Genomic DNA, 16,709 nt, shown 5'->3' with positions numbered 1-16,709 from the left:
CCACACACACTTTTGTTTGTTTTTTTTTAAAGCACTCCCTACACCACCACCACTCCCCTGGGTTTCCTGGGCATTTTTCAGGAACCTTTTTTTCCGGCTGTAGGACCTGCCACTCCCAAGATGGAGGAGCCTAGCGCCGCCATTAAGCGCGCACCGTGAGAACGATGCCCCTCTAGGGCATCACAGTCCTATCCAAGATGGCCGCCTGGGGTCCAGCCCGGCCCCTCCCCCACTCGCCACTCCCAACATGGCACCGTTGAGGCGCCGCTCCGCACGCGCGGCGTGATGCCGGAAGTGACGGGTCCCACCGATTTCCGCTTTCTTTTTTCAGGAGGAACGGTTGGCTGCTGGGCTGGGGGGCGCGGTGGATATTGACCTTTGCCCCAGCCTCGTGTAGGTGGTGAACTATCGCGCGCGCGGGGGGAGGCGGTGACCCCAGGTTCTTATTGGGGGCAGCTGGAGGGTGTTCGTCCGTAGAGTGGGGGACTGTTAACCCCTTCCACCGATTGGCGGGAATCGGACAGCTCACCACCGCCCCCCGGATTGGGAGTGGAGGTTTTGAGCTTCGCACCATTGATATGAGCAAAGTGAGGCTCCCTCTGGGCAAGACTGGGGAGACCACCTCCCCCAGCCCCCACCGTGTCGGAAGCAAAGTGAGCCCCCATTGCCGGGAAGCGATGGAAGAGTCCAATTGGCTGGAGGAAGAGGTGACTTCCTTCGGCTGCAAGCAGCCCTCTCCCCTGACCCGCGTCCCTTTCTTGCCGCAGCGTGGGGGCACAGCACATCTCCCCGCAGCCCGCTTCCTCCCCAGAACCTGTTTCCGGTCTGCGAGCTTCCGGCGAGATGTTACTGTTGCTGTTGCTGCTGCCCCTGTGCTGGGCCGTGGAGGTCAAGAGGCCCCGGGGCGTCTCCCTCACCAGTGAGTCCCCCACTGGAGGTGGCTGGAGGTCAGGGTAGGGTGTGGGAGGGGCCGACTTGGCCCCCGGGATAGATGCTTTGGGCCTTCTGCCTCAGTTTCCTGGCCTCTGGGTAGGGAAGGTGGCAATGCTCGGCTGCGAGGTGGGGACAGAGGTTGCCTTTCGGTTGAGCGGGCCTCTCCTGGCCCTGGGCTGAGCCGCTTGCCTCCGTCCCCAGACCATCACTTCTACGACGAGTCCAAGCCTTTCACTTGCCTGGATGGCTCTGCCACCATCCTTTTCGATCAGGTCAATGATGACTACTGTGACTGCAAGGATGGCTCAGATGAGCCAGGTGAGTTTTTCTCTGTTCACTCATTCATTCATTCATTTATTCATTCATTCATTCATTCATTTGACGTTGTTTTGAGTGCCTGGGAAATGCCAGGCTGCATGGTGGTGACCAAGACAAATCCAGCCCTGCCTTCACATGGCTCTGGGTTGAGTGGGGGAAAGCAGGCATAGAAGCGAGTGGTTTGTGGGTTGGTGAGGAAGGCCATAGCTCCTAGAGGAGCCCCAAAAGTCCCCCATCCCCTTGGCCCCAGCCTGGGGGTCAGGAAGTGAGATCTCACCTGAATCCTAAAGTGTGCTAAAAATGGAGGTGCCAGCATGTGCAAATACCCTGAGATGGGAGACAAGGTAGGGTCAAAAAGCAGACAAAGACAGAAGTGGAGGCAAGGGCTGGAGCAGTTGGCCAGGCCCTGTTCTGAGGGCCTTGGGGAGAGGCAGGAGTGGACATTGGAGGGGTTTACTTCAGGCTCTGGGTAGGCAGCTGCCCTTCCTTCCCTTTCTCAGCGTTGATTGCGCTCCCAGGCTGTCTATGCACACCTGTGGCCGGGGATCTGCCTGTGTGTGGATGTGACATGTTTCTCCTGAGCACACCCCAGAAACTCTTTTCCTCCCACAGGTACAGCCGCCTGTCCTAATGGCAGCTTCCACTGCAGCAACACTGGCTACAAGCCCCTGTACATCTCCTCCAGATGGGTCAACGATGGAGTTTGTGGTGAATGAGATCACACCGGGGTTGGGGAAATAGGTGGTCGCGGGGGAGTAGGGAGGAGCCACTGCCGGTCTCATCGCATCCCTGCTTTGTGCTCTTAGACTGCTGTGACGGCACCGATGAGTACAACAGCGGGATCGTCTGTGAGAACACCTGCAAGTATGTGGCTGGCACCTGCTGCTCCCCACAGCACGCCCCAGCCCTTTCCTCACTACACCCAGTGAACCAAGCGCCCTTCTCTTTTCTGCTCTTTTTTTTAAAAAAAAGATTTATTTATTTATTCATGAGAGACACAGATAGAGAGAGAGGCAGAGACACAGGCAGAGGGGGAAGCAGGCTCCCTTCATGGAGCCTGATGTGGGACTCGATCCCGGATCCCCGGATCACGACCTGAGTGGAAGGCAGGCGCCCAGCCACTGAGCCACCCAGGTGTCACTCTTTTCTGCTTCTGTGTGTCGAGTGCTCACTCTGCCAGGTGCCTTTTGAATGAACACCACATTGCCACTTCATCTCTGGTCCAGAACCAGGTGCAATTGTTGCCTGTTCAACAGATGAGGAAACTCAAGTTTAGGATAAAAAGTGACTTCCCTAGGTTCCCACAGCTAGGACACATCAGAACCAGGACTTGTACCAAGGCTGATTGATCCTGAGACTCCAATCTTTTCATTGCTATGCTCTTGTGGCAGGACCTAAAACTTGAAACGCCCATAGACAAGTAGTATAAACGGCAGAAGCCAGCTGAGTCTGAGGCGTGGTGGGTATTGTGGCATCTGAAGGAACACTTGTCTCTTGACTTCTGTCAGTTAAGGGCAAGTGGCCAGGCTAGATTCGTTTTTTAGGGAACCTGAAAATCCCAACACTTTTTAAAACTCACCTGATGGAAAATCTTTTAACTACAGGGTAGGTCAAGGACAACCCTTGGCCTTCTTGCCTGAGAGTCTGGGATTTCTGTGTTTTTCTTCCCTTTTCGGGAGCAGCTTCTAACCCCCACATCCAGACATTTCCTAGCCCCTTTCCTGGATGCCTACAATGAGCGAACTCTGAGTGCTGTCCCTCCTCTCAAGGACAAGGATGAAGGGCTCTGAGGCCAAGAGAGCCCGGGGAAGTGGGGGGAGAAGGATTTGTTCTTCATGTTTCCTAATACAGGGAGCGGGCAGCAGGTGGGTTGAGCCCTTTGGGAAGAGGCAGACCTGGTGAGCCCTAAAGGCCTCCTTGGCGGTGCTTGTGTGTTCTCTCCACACTAGAGAGAAGGGCCGGAAGGAGAGAGAGACACTGCAACAGATGGCAGAGGTCACGCGAGAGGGGTTCCGCCTAAAGAAGATCCTCATTGAGGACTGGAAGAAGGCTCGGGAGGAGAAGCAGGTGAGGGACCCTGTGAGGCTGGCTGAAGATGGTCTGGGCCCTGAGGCCTGGAGTCAGGGGCCAGTGAGGTTGGGTGGCCTTGACACATGCCCCTGAATAGTGGAGTCCTAGGCCAGTTACTGTTTGTGTGTGCTGTGGTTTACTCATTTGTCCACTGGCTGTTTAGTCATTGGTTAAGTTGTTACCAGGTGGTGGGCAGCACAGGTATAGACCAGGGCCTTGGGTGGCAGCTTGAAGTGGGCTTAGAGGAGCTCCCCTCCTGCATCCCAGAATGGGAGGGACACCTCTCTGCATCCTGGTTCCCTGGTGCCATCATCTGTAAGATGAGGCTGATGACCATGTGACCTCCCAGTTTTGGAGGAGGATTCAAGACATCAGAGGGGCCGGGTTAGTTCAACAGGGTGAGTTCTGCAGAGGTTGGAAGAAATTGTGTGCCTAGGCATGTGTCTCTTCCTCCCCTGCCTGCCACCCCCTGGGCTGTTAGACAGGTCAGAGTCCTCAACACTGCTCCTGGACTTTTGCCAGATCCTCCATAGGAGGGCTCAGCTCTGTTTTTCTGCCCAGGGAAGGTTCTGGGTTTTTCTTACCTCCATGCCCTGGCTGGTGAGGCCCCTCCTGAGTTCAGAGGTGGAGATGCAGTGAAGTCTTTTCTGAGTTCAGAAGACAGTGGGGGAGCCATGGAGTGAGGTTGGTTCCAAGTGACTTTTGCCCTCCTGGGGCAGTAGGAGGATCCTGGGAGCAGGCCAGGCTGAGGTGGGGGTCAAGGTCATAGGAGGAAAATGATCCTATGGCGGGGCTTGGGCTAAGACCCTCCAGCTTGGGGCCCCATCCACACGCACACTCATTCCTTCTTGCAATATCCACAGAGGCCCAGGGGGTGTGGTATAGTGGGCATGAGACTGGAAGCAGACCTGGAATTGCCTCAGGGGCTTATGTCTACTGAGAGGGACAGGTGACAAAGTGACACCCAGGGCCACTGGGAAAAGGGGTATCTGGGTTGGGGTTATGTGGCATAGAGGAGACTTGTGCCCCAGTCTCCCTCCTTCCCCTACCTGTTGTGGGGGCAGGCAGCAGGGACGGCTTCTGGAGAAGGCCTCTATCTTAACTCAGATCTTAGAATAATTCAGAGTTAGCCATGCAGAGTATTCTAGAAAAAGAGAAACCACGTGTGACGAACTGGAGGCAGAGCGTTTGGGGACCTAAATGTTGGGGTAGTTGGAGCCTACAGGTTAAGAGAGGTGTGGCACAGATGGGGCTGGCGAGGTGATCCTGGTTATGCAGGACCTTGTGGGGGCTACATCGAGGTGTTCAGGGTTCCCTCTAGTGACCTCTGGGGAACCCCAGGGAGGGGGAGACCCAGGGGGTTGTGTGTTTTGGAGAGGTCACCTGGCGGCCACTCTGTAGCGTAGAGGCAGAAGGAGAAGTGGCATCTGGTCTCTTGCCCACCCAGGAAAAGCTCACTGAGCTACAAGCCGGGAAGAAGTCCCTGGAGGACCAGGTAGAGATGCTGCGAATGGTGAAGGAGGAGGCTGAGAAGCCCGAGAAGGAGGCCAAAGACCAGCACCAGAAGCGGTGGGAAGGTACGTCACGGGGTGGCCCCGGGAGCCTCGCTCATGACCTGTTGGCTCCTATGTCTCCTGACTTTTGATCACAGCACCTCAGCACCCCCACGCACCTAGTTGTCTTGCCCTGTGCGTCGGTCATTGTATTCAGAAGTCGTTTGGAGGAATAATTTTCAGTCTAGCAGAAGTGATTTTTTTTTTTTCTCTCTTGAGAGGAGCGGCTCTTCTTCCTGCCAGCCACGTGGGGACAGAACCATTGGGGGATCCCCTGAATCCAGAGCAAAGGCTGGAGGTCCCTCCAACCTGTCAGGCAGTGGAAGCTCAGGTGTGAGCACAGGCTGCGTGATTTCTGGTCCAGCCTCTATAAGGGGACAGCCCCTGCCAGGGTCATAGCGTAGTTATGAGGTGGGGGGGCTCTCCCATTCTCTCCACCTGGGGCTTTGATTTTTCTCTCCCTTGTCTCACAAATTCTCATCAGATCAGATGTCCAAATTTGCCAGGTGCTTCCAAGTTCTTTTATCTTCCCGAATTGCTCTTTGCCTTGGCAGTTAGTATCACTTTGGTTGGTTGAAGATGGTTTTTGTGCTCCTTCCAGCATTGTCTTGCCCTTGGCAGGTTATACGTGCATTCTGGGAAGTCGGAAGCCTTGGCCTTCGGCCTCAGTCTGTCCAGTGGGGGTCACCCTGGGGCAGCAGGCTAGAAGGGCGAGGTGGGGCAGAAACCCACTCCAGACTAGCTAAAGGACCAAGCATTGCAGGATTTGGGAAACATGGCCCTGGTGATGGGCTGGTAACCAGGAGCTGTGGGCAGCCCGTCTCTGAGTCTGCACTGCTGGTCTTTTCCGTCTCCCTGGGCACCTGCTGCATTCTCTGTCCCTTCCTCTCTCTGCCCTCGTTTCTCAGAATCCGTAATCCAGTAGGTCACCCAGTGTATATGGAGTGGCTGCACACCCTAGGTGCCACTAGCTTAGCACTGATCGAGACGGAGAGAGCCCCTGCCTGCTGAAGGACGAGTGAGCCGGCAGAAGGCACAGGTGCAGAGGCCCTGAGGCCGCATCATGTCTGGTTTTTAAGGAGCAGCTAACTGCCGTGTGGCTGGACAGAGGGAGTATGCGTGTCGTGGTGGAGACAAAGGCAGGCGTTGGGGATCACGGGGAGGACTTAGGCTTTCACCGCAAGTGAGGTAGAAGCCATAGAGGATTCTGAGCAGAGGCGGAACAGAAGCCAGGAAACCAGGGAGGAGCGGACCACATTGGTCCAGGCAAGCGATGGGCTGGGACCAGGGTAGGGGGTACAGAGGTAGAGAGAAGTGGGCAGCTTCTGGATACTCCCTGAAAGCAGACTGGAGCTTTGTGGCCCTGGGGCAGGTGAGCAGAGGCGCCTCCAGTCCAGAATCCCAGTGGCACCTGTAGACTCCCTTTCTCCTTCCCTCCGCAGAGGCTGTTTCTGCCCTCAGACTCTGGCTTCCACCCTCTGTTGCTCTTCAGAGACCCCGGGCTTTGTTATGTCCCCTCTTTCCCGGGTGGTGTCCAGCTGGTACCTTCCCTCCACCTAGAATCACACTCGCTCTGCTACTCAAACAGCCGCCCCAAGCTCTGCCTTCCTCTCCGGTGCTGGAAAGTCTCTCTGTTCATCCCGGTGGAGGCTGACCTAAACCTTTCTGTGGCTCTGCCCCGGCTCTGCCCTTCGCCAGCTGGGTGACCTTGGGCAGGTCCCTGCAGCCAGCCAGCCTCACGCCCTTGTCTGTGAGAGGTTACAGTGCCGGCTTGCTCTGCTGGGGCTCTGTGGGATCCCCGGGCTGAGCCGCAGCGTGGCAGAGGAAGCCCCACTTACCCCATCGTAGATGGCTGAGCTGAGGTCCGGGGTACGCTCTGAGCTTGGTCACCGGAGCTGCTGTCCCCTCCAGCCAGACTAGGTGGGGATGAGGCCAGTAGAGGAGGCACCGTCAGAGCAGAGGCACAGCTGCAGGCCTCTCCCTGCTGGCCATAGCCCAGTTCCCTCTCATGTGCGGCTGGCTTTCTCTTTTCCTGGGACTCCCCAGAGCCCCCCAGGAAGCCTTCCTGACTTGGCCACACCAGACTCCAGTCTCCATCCTGACCCTTGTGTCAGAGAGCGGGCCCATATGGGGTACATGGGCTGCTTCTCATGGGGGCCTCCTGGACGTGGCCGACGTATGCGTGATGTCCCGCCCACCCTGGCATGGCGTTTGCCAGCCCCTTGCTTATTCAGACCCAAAGTCCTAGGGTGTTCTTGAGCCCAGCCCCCATGCTTGCAAAATCTCTTAACTCCCCGCTTCAGTCTCCCCACTATCTGGCACTTCTCGACTCTGCCTTGGCCCCTACCCTGGCCGGCCTTTGGCGTCCCCTGGCTCCCATCCCCGGACTGTGCTCTACACTGGCCCAACATGGCACCCAGTGTAGGGTCTCGCACACAGTGGGCCACACGGGGTGTCGGGGCAGGGCAGGCCTCAGGGTGGCGGGTGATGGAGCTGGCTCTTCCACAGAGCAGCAGGCTGCCTCCAAGGCCCAGCGGGAACAGGAGCTGGCAGCCAGTGCTTTCCAGGAGCTGGACGACGATAAGGATGGAGCGTGAGTCTGTCTGTCCTGCCCTGGGCCTGGGGTTCCCTCCTCCCACCTCCCGCTATCCTGTGCCTGAGCCCCACCTCCCTGGCGTGAGTCCTTAGCTAGTCCTAAACCAATTCTGGACAAGCCTCTGCTTACTCAAGTGTAAAGAAAAATCTGAGGGTAGATGAGGGAAACCACCCCCGCAACACCAAGGAGCCAGGTGAGGTAGCTGGGGGGCCCCATTACTTTTCCTAAGCCCATTCTGTGGCCTGGGTCACTTTGACAACAGCCAGACCCCTTTCAGTGCCACCGTGGCCCTGCCCTTGCTGGCTGGCCCAGGCTAATGGCTGAGGGCAGGGTGGGCTGTGGGAACATGGGGTCTCTGTCTCTTCTGAGACCCTTGAGGGCTGTGGGGTCTTCAGGACTGGGTAGGAGACGAGACTGGGCCCTACTCCAACCCCAACCCCAGAGCTCACTTCTCCCAACTTCTATGCCTGTCCCTTTGAGGTCCTAAAATAAGTTCTGGGGCAGAACGGGGAAGGGGAGTAGCGGGCCCCTGAGCCAGTGGGCCTTACCTCTCTGGGCCTCTGCCCGTGCCCCTGCAGGGTCTCAGTCACCGAGCTGCAGACCCATCCGGAGCTGGACACCGATGGTGATGGGGTTCTCTCTGAAGGGGAAGCTCAGGTACCCCATCCTTCTTGCCCCGGGACTTGGAGAGGGCATTGCCCCAGGGTGACGGTAGGGCCAGGCAGCGGGGCCAGGCTGGTTATGGACTGCTCCCAGGGTTGCTGGGAAGCCCGGCATGGCTGACGCCACTTGGCTTTGCCTGGGTGAGGCCAGAGGGTAACAGCCCGGCTCTCCTCCCTGCCCTTGGGGACCCAGTGGCAGCGCACAGGTGCCACGGAGGCATCTGGTTAGGAAAGCGCCAGATTTCCTGCCCACCGGGCCCCAGATGCAGCTCCCCTTCGTCCCCCCAACCCTCGCCCCACCATCCTCCGTCCTTCATCCTTCGGTGTGGGTCTTGGCCTCCTGTCCTCACCAGTCCGGATCCCTGCTGCTGGCCTCTTCCCTGTCCTGCCTGGGCCTCCACCTCTTCCCAAGCGCCCAGCGACCTCTGGTTGCAGTGCCCTCTAGCTCTTTCTCCCTCTGTGTCTCTCACTTTCTCTCCCTGGCTGCTGACCCCTGCCTGCGCCCCTCCTCTGGGCCCCCTCCTTGTTCCCACAGGCCTGTGCTGCCCCCTTCTGGGCCTGGTCATGGGTGGTCAGGGCACATCCGTGCCTGGCACACAGCGGGGCACATGGAGGCCCCAATCCTGACACCACCCCCAACATGTACACAGGCCCTCCTTGGGGGAGACGTGCACGCCGACGCCACTGCCTTCTCTGACCGCCTCTGGGCTGCCATCAGGGACAAATACCGGTCTGAGGTCAGTCGGGGGAGGAGAAGAGAGGCAGTCCCCCCTCCCAGCCTTCCCTCTCCCAAATGCCTCACAAAGGAACTGCCTCTGGTTCTGGCACAGGGCCACCCTGGCCAGCTGGGTAACCCAAGCACCCTCTGTGGAGGGCCCCCCCTGCCAGCTGTCTGTCCCTCCCTTCAGGCCCCTTGGAAGGGGCGGAGACAGAGGCTGCCCACTGGGTGATGGTGTGAGCTTGGGCTTGAGCCCCGGGGAGGCGGGGGTGGACCACGGAGCCCACGGCACCTGCTGCCCACACACCCGCCAGGTGCTACCCACCAGCCCCCCACCTGCACCGTCAGAGCCTGACCTGACGGAGCCCAAGGAGGAGCACCCTCCAGTGCCCTCACCACCCGTGGAAGAGGAGGAAGAGGAGGAGGAAGAAGAGGAGCCGGAGGAGGAAGAGGAGGAAGAGGAGGAAGAAGATTCCCAGGTGCCAAGGGAGCAGCCCAAGGTGTGTGTTTGGAGGAGAAGGGAGTGACTGGGTGGGGGCTGGGTCAGTTGCTGACTCTACCCCTCCCCCAGGAGGCCCCACCCCCACTGGTGCCCCCGCAGCCTGCGGCCAGCCCCACTGAAGAGGACAAAATGCCGCCGTATGATGAGCAGACGCAGGCCTTCATTGATGGTGCGCGCCAACCCGGGGAGGGAGGGGACCCTGCCCGAATCCAAGCTCCCGTGCCTGGCCCGTGGAATGGACCTTACTTGGCTCCCAAGATGGGCTTGCGTTGGCCCCAAGCAAACCTGGGGCGTGTGGGCCGCCCTGGAAGGGGTGTCTGGGGCCTGGAGAAACCATCGCTAACCTTGTCAGCCCCAGGGGCCCTCCTGCCTCAGGCTGCCGCTTGTTTGTGCCACCCCAGGCTGGGGTGAGGAGCCAGCTAGGCCCCAAGAGCCCTGGCCCTCCTCCTCCCTCAGGAGTTCAGAGCCTGGGCAGCCGAGTGGGGTCTGCCCTGGGACTAGAGGCCTGCAGGGCCTTCCTGGGCCCAGTCCTCACTCGGAGCAGGCCGTGAGCTGGGGGAAGTGGGTGTGTCCGTGGCACCCCCTCCGTCTTCCTGGATGGGGCTTTGGGGCACCTCTGACCTCCTCCCACATTGCCCACCCCCTCCAGCCGCCCAGGAGGCCCGCAACAAGTTTGAGGAGGCTGAGCGGTCCTTGAGGGACATGGAGGAGTCCATCAGGTAAGGGGGGGTGTCTGGCCACACAAGGCCGTGTTTGCACCTGCCATGTAGCCGCCTGCCCCGAGCTCCCCAGAGGAGGTGGTAATGGGGAGTTGCCGAGGCTACCTCTGCTGAGGCGGTGGCAGCTCCTGCAGGGAGGGTCCCCAGACAGCGAGGAGCCTGAGCCCAGCCCCCAGGTGGCCCTCCCTTGCTGGAGTGGGCCTCCCCATGTGATCCCGACGAGGCTGTGGCGTCCCCAGCTGCCCCTTAACTGCTTGGCCTCCCCTTCCAGGAACCTGGAGCAGGAGATTTCCTTTGACTTTGGCCCCAACGGAGAGTTTGCCTACCTGTACAGCCAGTGCTACGAGCTCACCACCAACGAGTGCGCCCCCCACTGGCCAGCGGGGCGGGTGGGGTGGACTTGTGGGGTCCTGGGCGAGGCCGGGGGGTGAAGGGGTGGGCTTACGGGCAGTCAGGGGAGTTTGAGGAGGCTGGGGTCCCATGTCCCCTGCCCACCATCCCCATCCTGTGACAGGTACATCTACCGGCTTTGCCCCTTCAAGCTCGTCTCTCAGAAGCCCAAACTTGGCGGCTCCCCCACCAGCCTCGGGTGAGTGGGTGTAGACCAGACTTCCTTCCCCCAGCTCCCCAGTCCCCTCCAGCCCCCCTCCTAAGCACCTCACTCTCCTGCAGCACCTGGGGCTCATGGGCTGGCCCCGAGCACGACAAGTTCAGCGCCATGAAGTACGAGCAGGGCACGGGCTGCTGGCAGGGCCCCAACCGCTCCACCACCGTGAGTGCTGGCAGGGCGCGGGCTGGGGGCAGGGGTCCAGGCCCCCCCCAAGCCCCCCTGAGCGCCCACCTGCCTGCCCCAGGTGCGCCTGCTGTGTGGAAAGGAGACAGTGGTGACCAGCACCACGGAGCCCAGTCGCTGCGAGTACCTCATGGAGCTGATGACACCAGCCGCCTGCCCAGAGCCACCACCTGAACTGCCCACTGATGGTGACCACGATGAGCTCTAGCCCTCCTGGGTGCGGAGGTGCCCACCTCAACTTTGGGGGTACAGCACGCTCTAAAGAAAAGAGCTAGGCAGGCACCTCTTCTCTCCTCACCCCTCCGCCTCTCTCTCCGTCTTTCTCATTTGGTCTCTCTCTGGTTCCAGAACCTCAAGGCTCAGAAACATCCCCAACGGTGCCACCCGCCCACCCAGCGCTCCGCCAGGGGACCAAGGCCTGCCCCTCCAGTCTCCTCACCCTGGCATTGGGGGCGGGGGGAGGGGGTGGGGGCAGGATCCATGTGGAGCTCTGCCCTGCTCTCAGGGGGGCCGGGCAGGGCACAGCCCGCCTTCCCAGGCCCCGGTGGTCTCCAAAGGTGGAATAAAGGAGTTCCGCACCCCCTGGGCGCCCGCCCCCGCCCCCCGCCCAGGGTGTTTGCCTCCCTCCCTGGTGGGGATGAGTGACTTGACCTGTGACCTCAAAACAATAAACACGATTCCCTCTCCCCAACCAGGCTGTCCACTTTGCTTTCCTCAGGAGTGGGATGGGCAGAGGGTGGAATGCAGGGAGGTGGCTCTCTGCAGGTCCAGCACCCACCTCCCCCGTCAGGGTTGCGGTCTCATCAGAGCCTACATCTGAGCTGCCTGGTGGGCCCTGGAGTAAGCCCAGGGCCGCAGGGCAGATGGACCCCCGGGGCCACTTCCACCTGCATTGGTTTCTCACCCACCCTGAGTCGTGTGTATGTGTGTGTGTGTGTAGTGAGGAGGGGCGGGGGCTCCCGATGAGAGCCAGGCTTAGGTGTGGCCACACGGCCAGGACCAGTGACACACTCCCAGCACTCCCCACCTGCCAGCACACAGACAGCTGAGGCCGTAAGATTCTGAACTTTTATTTTCTGGCATGAAAAGTACAAATAATTAAACAATTCCATGTAAAAGTCTGTTACCGCGGCCAGGCCTGTAATCCCGGTAATAAATAGTCTAAACGCAACGCAAAGTGTTCTTGTTGGGTTTTGGGTTTTTGTGATTTTTTTTTGTCTTTTTCTCGATTTTTTTTTTTTTTTTTTTTTTTTTTTTTACAGTTCTTTATCACCTCCAACATGGACTCTGTCGTGATTTGAAACCTTCTGAATAAATAACAGGATGAAGGGAGGGCTGGAGGGGGCTGAGCCCCCATCCCACGGGCCCTGCCCCTGCCCCCCAGGGTTGTGGAAGACCCCAGGCCCCCTGGCCTCTGGGGTGAGGGGCTGGCCTCTGGGGAGGGAGCCTGGCTGGGCTGAGTTCTGTGTTTTAGAAAAAGAAGTCCCCTCCCAGACTTTGGGGTGTCAGGGGCCTAGGCCTCAGTGGGGAGGGGGGTGGTGTGGGGAGGTGCCCCCTCTGCAGAGCCCGGCTGCCCCAGGGTCGGGGACAGACCCAGCCCTTATTGCTCACAGACGCCCCCTGCACGCTGCCCACGTGTGCACACGTGTCCCTGCGCTCGGAGGGCGGAGGGGAGAGAGCCCCAAGAAACAGCAGAGGGAGAGGGGTGGACCCGCTGGGGGTGCCTGCCCTGCTGGAGGGGTGCTGGGAGGTTGGGAAGGACTTTAAAAACCACAAGAATAAATAGGTTCGTGTATCAAGAACAAGCTAGGGTTTTCACCAGCTAAAGAGGACTGAAAAAATTCTCAAGACGAGCAAAAATAATCCCATTAAGACCCCGGACGTCGCTGGCCGCGGGGACGCCCCACAGAGCACACGCCCCCCGGGCGCCGCTCGGCTACCATTACTGTTATTAATAATTATTATTACTTTAATGATTCCACTTCCCCTTTTATAAATAAATTAGGCATAACCACGTCTCAGCAAAACTTAAAGAAACAAAGAGAACATCGTGGTTCCTTTAAACTTGCAAACTGGATGAAGGAACAGAAATATACACAAATGTCCTTACAGGGCAACAAGAATAAATAGTTAACATAGCAATAAGTTAAAACTACAAGAAGCTAAATTCGGCAAAAAAGTACAAGAAAGTTAACTGGTGCCAGTTTATGTCTTTTTTTTTCCTTTTTTTTTTTTTTAAATCTCTTCTGTGTTTTTTTTTTCTTCCTTTTTTTGTCGCTTTTTTTTTTCCTCTTCTGTTTGTGTGTTTTTGTCGCTTTTTTGATTTTTTTTTTCTTTTTGTTCCTTGCAGCAGAAGCTCCACAGACGTTTACTAACAAACACCGGGAGGGGTGGGGGAGAGAGAGCTGGGCAGTCCGATGGGGCCGTGGCCGGACACCAAACGCAGGGACACGGGAGGAAGGGCAACTGAAGCTGAACTGGGGTTTGCAATTCTCAGTTCTGACTGGGCCCGCTGCGGGGGGTGGGGGGCTGCGAGGGCTCCCAGGGGCTCCGGCCATCGGCTTCTGTTGGAAATTTTTTCTTTCTTTTTCTTTTCTTTTTTCTTTTCTTTTTTTTCTTTTTTTTTCTTTTTTTTTTTTACAAAGAATGAAAACTAGGGGAATGGAAAGCGTCTGGACTTTCCAGACAGAAGCCGGGGCTGGGCCTCAGGATGGGGGCTGCATCCATGGCCCTCAGGAGTTTGGAAAGACGGAAAAACCCAACAAACTGAAAGGGGGTGACAAGGGGGTGGGGAGGGAATTCGGGGCTGGGCCCCTGGGCCCTGTCCACCCCCGGGGTAGGGGGAGGTTGGGGGGGGCCTGCAGGGAACAGCGGGTACTTCCTGCTGGGGAGGCCTTTGGGGGGAGGGGGAAGGCTCAGGGCCCAGCCTCCCCCCTCAGCCTCTGGGCCAGTGCCTCGGCCCAGGGAGGTTCAGCCCCGGGGACAGGGGGTCCTTTGGCCTCAAGTGTTGGGGGGCGGGGGCTGCCTCCAGCCCACAATGATGCCAAAAGTGAAACGAGGTATCGTGTGTTTGGATGCATGGATGCTGTGTGTGCACGCCTGTGTTCGTGGGCGGCAGGGACCACTGATGAGCCAGGAGAGAGCAGAGAACCTGGAGCTGGGCTGAGGGGGGCCATGCGTCCGGGGGAGCCCCGGGCAGCCTAGCTGGAGGAAGTGGACTGGGCCAGGGTCTGGGCTACCACCTCTCCCCTGGGCCTAAGGGATGCCATGCGCGTGTCTGTGTCTCCTGGGTATCGTAGCTCTGGTTTCTCCGGGACTGGGTGTCTACATTTGTGTGTCCAGTTGTGTCTGTCTCCGCTCTCCCGTGTCCACGTGGAAATGTTCGCCTTCCACAGCCACCTGCGGCCGCCTTAGCCCCCGATGATGTCTGCCCGTGGCCACATTTGCGTAGCCCCACGCTTCCGAGTCTCCTGTGATTATCCACGTGTTTGTCTGCCTGTCTGGGTCTGGCCAACGAGCTCCTGAAGGTGTGTCCGGGGCGTGTCTCTGGGTCTGTCCGTGCGTGCTTCTGTGTGTCCCTGTGGGGTGTGTGTGTGCGTGTGTGTGTGTGTGTGCACGTGTCCCCCGCGTGTCTTCGCGTGGCTGTGTTTCTCTGTGTGGCCCCGTGGACCCCCGGCCCCCAAGCCCTGCTCCCTGCCCCTGCCCCAGTTGGTAAACATAACCTGCCAAAATATTTTCTTTTTTTTTTTTGTCTTTTTTTGTGTTTTTTTTTTTTTCAAGTTCAAGAATCCCCAGTAAAAATTCTCCACGAGGTCTTTTTTCCCTTTTTACAAAAATAGAGTTTTTCTTCCCCTCCCACCCCCCCCTTTTTTTTCATTTTGTTTCTGTTTCCAGCCCCTCCCCCTGCTCCTCACACTCTATCCAGGGGCTCTGGGCCAGGAATGCCCACACCCCTCCTCCGTTTTGCTTTTTTGGGGATTTTTAAACCTGTTCCCCCTCCCCTCAGGCTCATCTAGGTGTTGGGGAGGCCTGGACAAGGGGGTCTGGGAGGGCACCCCCAGCGCCCCCGCAAAGCCATCCCGCGGAGGGTGGTTGAAGGTGGGGTGGGGGCACGTCTCTGCTTTCTTTTTAGCCGAAAAAAGAAACAAAAACCATCGCCGTGAACAAAACCAAGACGAGAGAGTGAACAGCCCAGCCTGGGGTGGGGGCAGGAGGACGGGGTGGGGGACCCCCAGGCACCCCCCATTCCCTGCAGACTCTCCCACCCCAAGTGCTCACCCTGTGGCTTCCGCAGGGACGCGGGGCCCTCGTGCCGTCGGTGGTCGGCCTGCGCTGTCTCTCTCGGGGCCCCTCTCTCTCTCTTTCTCTCTCTCTCTGCTGCCCGGGGAGGGTGGGGAGGGCGGCGGCGGCTCAGGCCTTGTGCTGTTTGCTGGTCTTGAAGGACACCTGCAGCACGCGCTCGCCCAGGCGGTAGCCGTTGAGGCTGGCGATGGCCATGGCCGCTTCGTCGTAGTTGGTCATCGTGACGAAGCCGAAGCCCTTGCACTTGTTGGTGGTGAAGTCGCGGATGACCTTGACGTTGGTGACGGCCCCGAAAGGCCCGAACAGCTGCCACAGCACGCTCTCGTCCGCCTCCGGCGACAGGTTGTACACGAAGATGCACCAGCCAGCGCCCGCCGCGCCCCCGGACAGGCCCACACCCGCGAGGCCGCTCATGCCGTCGATGGCGATGGGCGAGAACCTGGCGATGAGCGACAGGGGACTACTTTGGGGGTCACGCGGGCTCTGCCCTGACCCCCGGCACACCCCTGACCCCCGTGACCCCCAACACCGTTGTGACCGCTGGCTGTGCCGTGCTCCCCGCCACGACAGTTTCATGACCTCCACCTTTGACCCCACCTGAAACTGTGACCTGCTCTGAGATGCTGGCCCCCAATCTCCATCCTGAGCTGTAGCCCTGGCCTGACTTCTGACCTCCCCTGAACACTGGGCCCTCACCCACAATCCTACCGAGAGCCCCTGTCTATCCCTTGACCCCGTAAGCTTTGACCCCACTGGCTCCAGTTGACCCTGGCCCCTTCCCCACCCCTGACCACTAACCCCTCCCTTGGCACATTTTCCCACCAACTCCTGCCCTCCCCTCACTGATCCCACCCCGCCCCTGCCCTCAGCAGCGCTCCCCCCCACCCCCCCCCACCCCCGGCCCCTGGCCGCCCCTCCAGGCTAGAGGCCCGCCCGAAGGGCAGTGCTCGGGGCCAGGAGGGGAGTGCAGCTGGCCAAGTACCACCCTCCACTACCAGGTCTCTGCCTCGTAACTGGGCCGCTGCTGCCCCTGCCCCTTGCCAGACTTTTCCTGTTCAAGCTGTATATGGATGATCCACTCCAAGGTGCTCCAGCTCAGAAGAGCTCTGAGCGCAGCAGGCACTTGGGAGGGTTTGTTGACTGACTGACCAACCACTGAATGAATGAACACGCAGGGTCTGCTCTGCCCATGTGCCTCGGGGCCTCCCTGACTCCCAAGGCCTCGCTTGCTTGCTCAGAGGGAGCCCCAGAGTCTGACTCGGTCAGTTTGGCCACTGAGGACTAACGGCTTGCTCCCTCCTGCCCGGTTCTGCCCAGGCTCTGGCACCTTGGACAGGTGAGGAGTCTCTGCGGGGTCCTCATCACCCCCTCTCTGGCCCCCTTCACAGCCCTGTTCACTTGCAGGGGAAAAGTGTCTTTCCCCACTAGGCTGAGATAATTAATAACAGTAACGATAATCATGAGAGTGGCTACCTCTTATTGAGCGCCCACTGTGTGCCAAGCCCTGTGCTCAATGCTGTTTCTTCTCTGCAAGAAGAGACCA

The 16,709-nt window shown here is 59.0% G+C and overlaps 2 protein-coding genes across 8 annotated transcripts in view; one reads left to right on the top strand and one right to left on the bottom strand.

Annotated features, from left to right (window-relative positions):
• Positions 1–240: 240 nt before the first annotated feature.
• PRKCSH (PRKCSH beta subunit of glucosidase II) lies at positions 241–12,035 on the top strand. 5 transcript variants are annotated; one of them, XM_077859856.1, is made up of 18 exons: positions 241–393; positions 768–919; positions 1,135–1,251; positions 1,864–1,959; positions 2,058–2,115; positions 3,201–3,318; positions 4,769–4,898; positions 7,383–7,467; positions 8,049–8,127; positions 8,783–8,869; positions 9,165–9,329; positions 9,422–9,521; positions 10,002–10,071; positions 10,343–10,432; positions 10,586–10,660; positions 10,744–10,843; positions 10,926–11,110; positions 11,213–12,035. In XM_077859856.1, the coding sequence occupies exons 2-17, from the start codon at positions 844–846 to the stop codon at positions 11,070–11,072; spliced, it is 1,593 nt and encodes a 530-aa protein (XP_077715982.1). In that variant the 5' UTR covers positions 241–393; positions 768–843; the 3' UTR covers positions 11,073–11,110; positions 11,213–12,035. The 5 variants fall into 5 exon arrangements, with proteins under 5 accessions (XP_077715982.1, XP_077715980.1, XP_077715981.1 ...); XM_077859854.1 differs by having other exon boundaries at positions 9,165–9,350; positions 10,926–11,081; XM_077859855.1 differs by having other exon boundaries at positions 9,165–9,350; positions 10,926–11,089.
• ELAVL3 (ELAV like RNA binding protein 3) overlaps positions 11,919–16,709 on the bottom strand; it is an 18,489-nt gene continuing 13,698 nt past the window's right edge. For 2 of the 3 annotated variants that reach the window (XM_077859862.1, XM_077859861.1), the window contains exon 7: positions 11,919–15,626. In XM_077859862.1, the coding sequence (XP_077715988.1) occupies positions 15,275–15,626 (352 nt within the window). In that variant the 3' untranslated portion in view covers positions 11,919–15,274. The remainder of the gene's footprint in view (positions 15,627–16,709) is intronic. The other variant, XM_077859863.1, reaches the window with a different exon arrangement.

Source organism: Canis aureus, chromosome 19 (genome assembly GCF_053574225.1).
Source record: "Canis aureus isolate CA01 chromosome 19, VMU_Caureus_v.1.0, whole genome shotgun sequence".
Taxonomy (NCBI): domain Eukaryota; kingdom Metazoa; phylum Chordata; class Mammalia; order Carnivora; family Canidae; genus Canis; species Canis aureus.
The sequence above is the reverse complement of the archived record's forward strand: the minus strand, read 5'-3'. Positions and strand labels throughout refer to the sequence as shown.

Coding starts and splice junctions, on each gene's coding strand:
- PRKCSH (XM_077859854.1), top strand. CDS start 844: ATGTTACTGTTGCTGTTGCTGCTGCCCCTGTGCTGGGCCGTGGAGGTC. Junction 1,252..1,863: donor GGATGGCTCAGATGAGCCAG/GTGAGTTTTTCT, acceptor TTCCTCCCACAG/GTACAGCCGCCTGTCCTAAT. Junction 1,960..2,057: donor GGTCAACGATGGAGTTTGTG/GTGAATGAGATC, acceptor TTGTGCTCTTAG/ACTGCTGTGACGGCACCGAT.